Below are 2,192 nucleotides of genomic sequence, written 5' to 3'. Positions count from 1 at the left end.
AGCGTTGAAACATCTGCAACAAACTTTTTTTTAAATCCAGAGTTTAAATAGATAAAATGCAACACAACAGTCACACAATACACACCATATTTGAGGCCTTTAATATAATCTTTTTTGCAGTCAGAGAGAATTTCATCAGTTAGCAGGTTGTCATTTGAAGCATTAATAACTATAAAAGCAAAGCAAAAATGCTTTGTTCCCTCTTTTGTTCCTTTTCCTGATCTTTTGCTGCAAGAACCAGTGAGTTTTAATACAAAACCATTAACACTGTTTATCTTGCTGCATTGTTTCTCATCTAGAGAATACAAAATGTCTAAAAAAAAATTTTTTTTCAACTCACAGCATTTCCATTTGCTTCTATTTTGTTCCCTGAAAAGATAAACAAACAAACAAACAAGGTTAGATGCTTCTCCACAAAGAAAATTCAGCCTTATTCAGATTTCTCACTAAGAGACATTTAATTTAATTTATCTCACCTTTGAGTCTCTTCAAACAGATTAGTTTCACAGCCACAATTAAAACTGCAACTAAAATGACAACCACAAGGATGTACGGCCACACCTGATCTGCACCTGAATACAAAAATATAAAGTATTTAGTTACACTAAATATTTTAATTATCTGAGATAATTTAAAACAAATAAAAAACAACATGTGCTTTAAAAAATGATAGATTGACATTCAGTTATTATTAGGAAAAGCAGAAAAGAAAACAAACAAATGACAAAACTCACCTGGGATACTAGGTGCGTATAATGTTGTTGCTGATGTTGTTGTTGCTGATGTTGTTGTTGATAATTTTGCTGTTACTGCTTCTTTACCTGAAAAAAGAACAAAATTCAGCCAGGTGTTTATTGTGTATATCAGTTTAAAAGGATTTTGAAAAGTTCTTCAGAATCTCTCCGGGTTTCTTACCTGATGACTGAGCGCTGAAGGTAAAAAGCTGCTCTTTTTTTCCTTCTGTTGTTACGCTACAGTTAAAGTCACAAGTTGATATATGAGTGTATGCATCATTCAGAAAAGTCACAGTAGCAGAGCAGGAAGACTCCAATGTTTTTAAATTTGAGTAATCTCTATCCAGAGCTTCACTGATATGGATCCACTTCACTTTGTGTTTGCACCGTTCATATGTCCACACAGAGCAGTTTAAAGTCACCTCATCAGCTTTCTTGTGTTCAGTCACTGGTGAAGATGAAATTCAAGAGAAATACCAAATAAATATAAGTTTCCTTTTTTCAAAATGTAACTTGTCAGCATGTTGCTCTAACAGGATGGTTTGAGCTCAAAATATAGTGTTGCAAATACTCACTGCTAACAACAGACAGGTAAACCACAGCATCTGGACCTTGCTGTTTCCCTGGATTGCCTCTAAACTGTCTGCAGGTGTAATGACCAACATCCTCAGCTGTGACCTTCTTTATAACCAGTGAGCATTCTGCTGTAACACTCAGTCTGTCTGAGTTGGCTTTTTCTTTGATTTGTCCAAGATTAACCAGCTCTACTGCTGGTGTGCCTCTTGAATCAGTGAAGAGCCAGGTGGTAGTGTCACAGTTGTGATGATTGTTGATCACGTTTTTACAAGGCAAAGTGACATTATCGCCATCTCTGACAGTGAAGGAGAGTGAAAGATCTCCACTTGGTGCTCCTGAGGATATAACAGAGAATCGAAAATGTTACATTACACGAGTGCAGATAAGTTACACACTTAACATGTATTTACTTTTCATTTAATCTTTGTTTGCTTTGGTGAAATAAACAGCATCGCTGTCTATGCTACATAAAGATTCCATAAAGCAAAATTAGAAAGAAGAGTTTAAAAAAACCCTTCTCTATTGTACATATTTCTTACCTGTAAACTGCAGTATGAGTATAAAAGGCACAGCCATTTTAATCCATCTAGATTGAACCGCCATGTCTCTCAGTCTCGCTTTTCTTCTTGAGCTTCTGAAACACAAATGTATCTTTTTCCTGTAACTGTGGAGCCATGACTTCCTCATCATGACTTTCAACATTCTTTTCTTACATTTCTGCCGTTGTTCTTATGCAACCGCTTCCATGTTCCCTATTAATAAAGAGCTACAGTTAGTATTAAGTTTACACTGACCTGCTGTATCTGGAATGAAAATTAGTGAAAACATAGAAAACACACTTTGAGTTTCTGTGCTAAGTGTATTTAATTCAACTCCCAAACA

The 2,192-nt window shown here is 35.4% G+C and overlaps 1 protein-coding gene across 1 annotated transcript in view; it reads right to left on the bottom strand.

Moving 5' to 3' along the window:
• The window catches only part of LOC102211371 (uncharacterized), a 4,473-nt gene extending 2,510 nt beyond the window's left edge, over positions 1 to 1,963 (bottom strand). Inside the window, exons 1-6 of the mRNA XM_005751894.1 lie at positions 1,850 to 1,963; positions 1,310 to 1,645; positions 916 to 1,182; positions 735 to 821; positions 477 to 572; positions 341 to 369 (exon numbers count right to left, since the gene is read on the bottom strand). Of these exons, the coding sequence (XP_005751951.1) occupies positions 341 to 369; positions 477 to 572; positions 735 to 821; positions 916 to 1,182; positions 1,310 to 1,645; positions 1,850 to 1,913 (879 nt within the window). The 5' untranslated portion in view covers positions 1,914 to 1,963. The remainder of the gene's footprint in view (positions 1 to 340; positions 370 to 476; positions 573 to 734; positions 822 to 915; positions 1,183 to 1,309; positions 1,646 to 1,849) is intronic.
• Between the last annotated feature and the right edge of the window lie 229 nt (positions 1,964 to 2,192).

The sequence above is a fragment of the Pundamilia nyererei genome, unplaced genomic scaffold (assembly GCF_000239375.1).
Source record: "Pundamilia nyererei isolate P.nyererei 1_Seehausen unplaced genomic scaffold, PunNye1.0 scaffold00332, whole genome shotgun sequence".
In the NCBI taxonomy this organism is placed as follows: domain Eukaryota; kingdom Metazoa; phylum Chordata; class Actinopteri; order Cichliformes; family Cichlidae; genus Pundamilia; species Pundamilia nyererei.
Note: the sequence above shows the minus strand (reverse complement) of the source record. Positions and strands in the feature narration are given on the sequence as shown.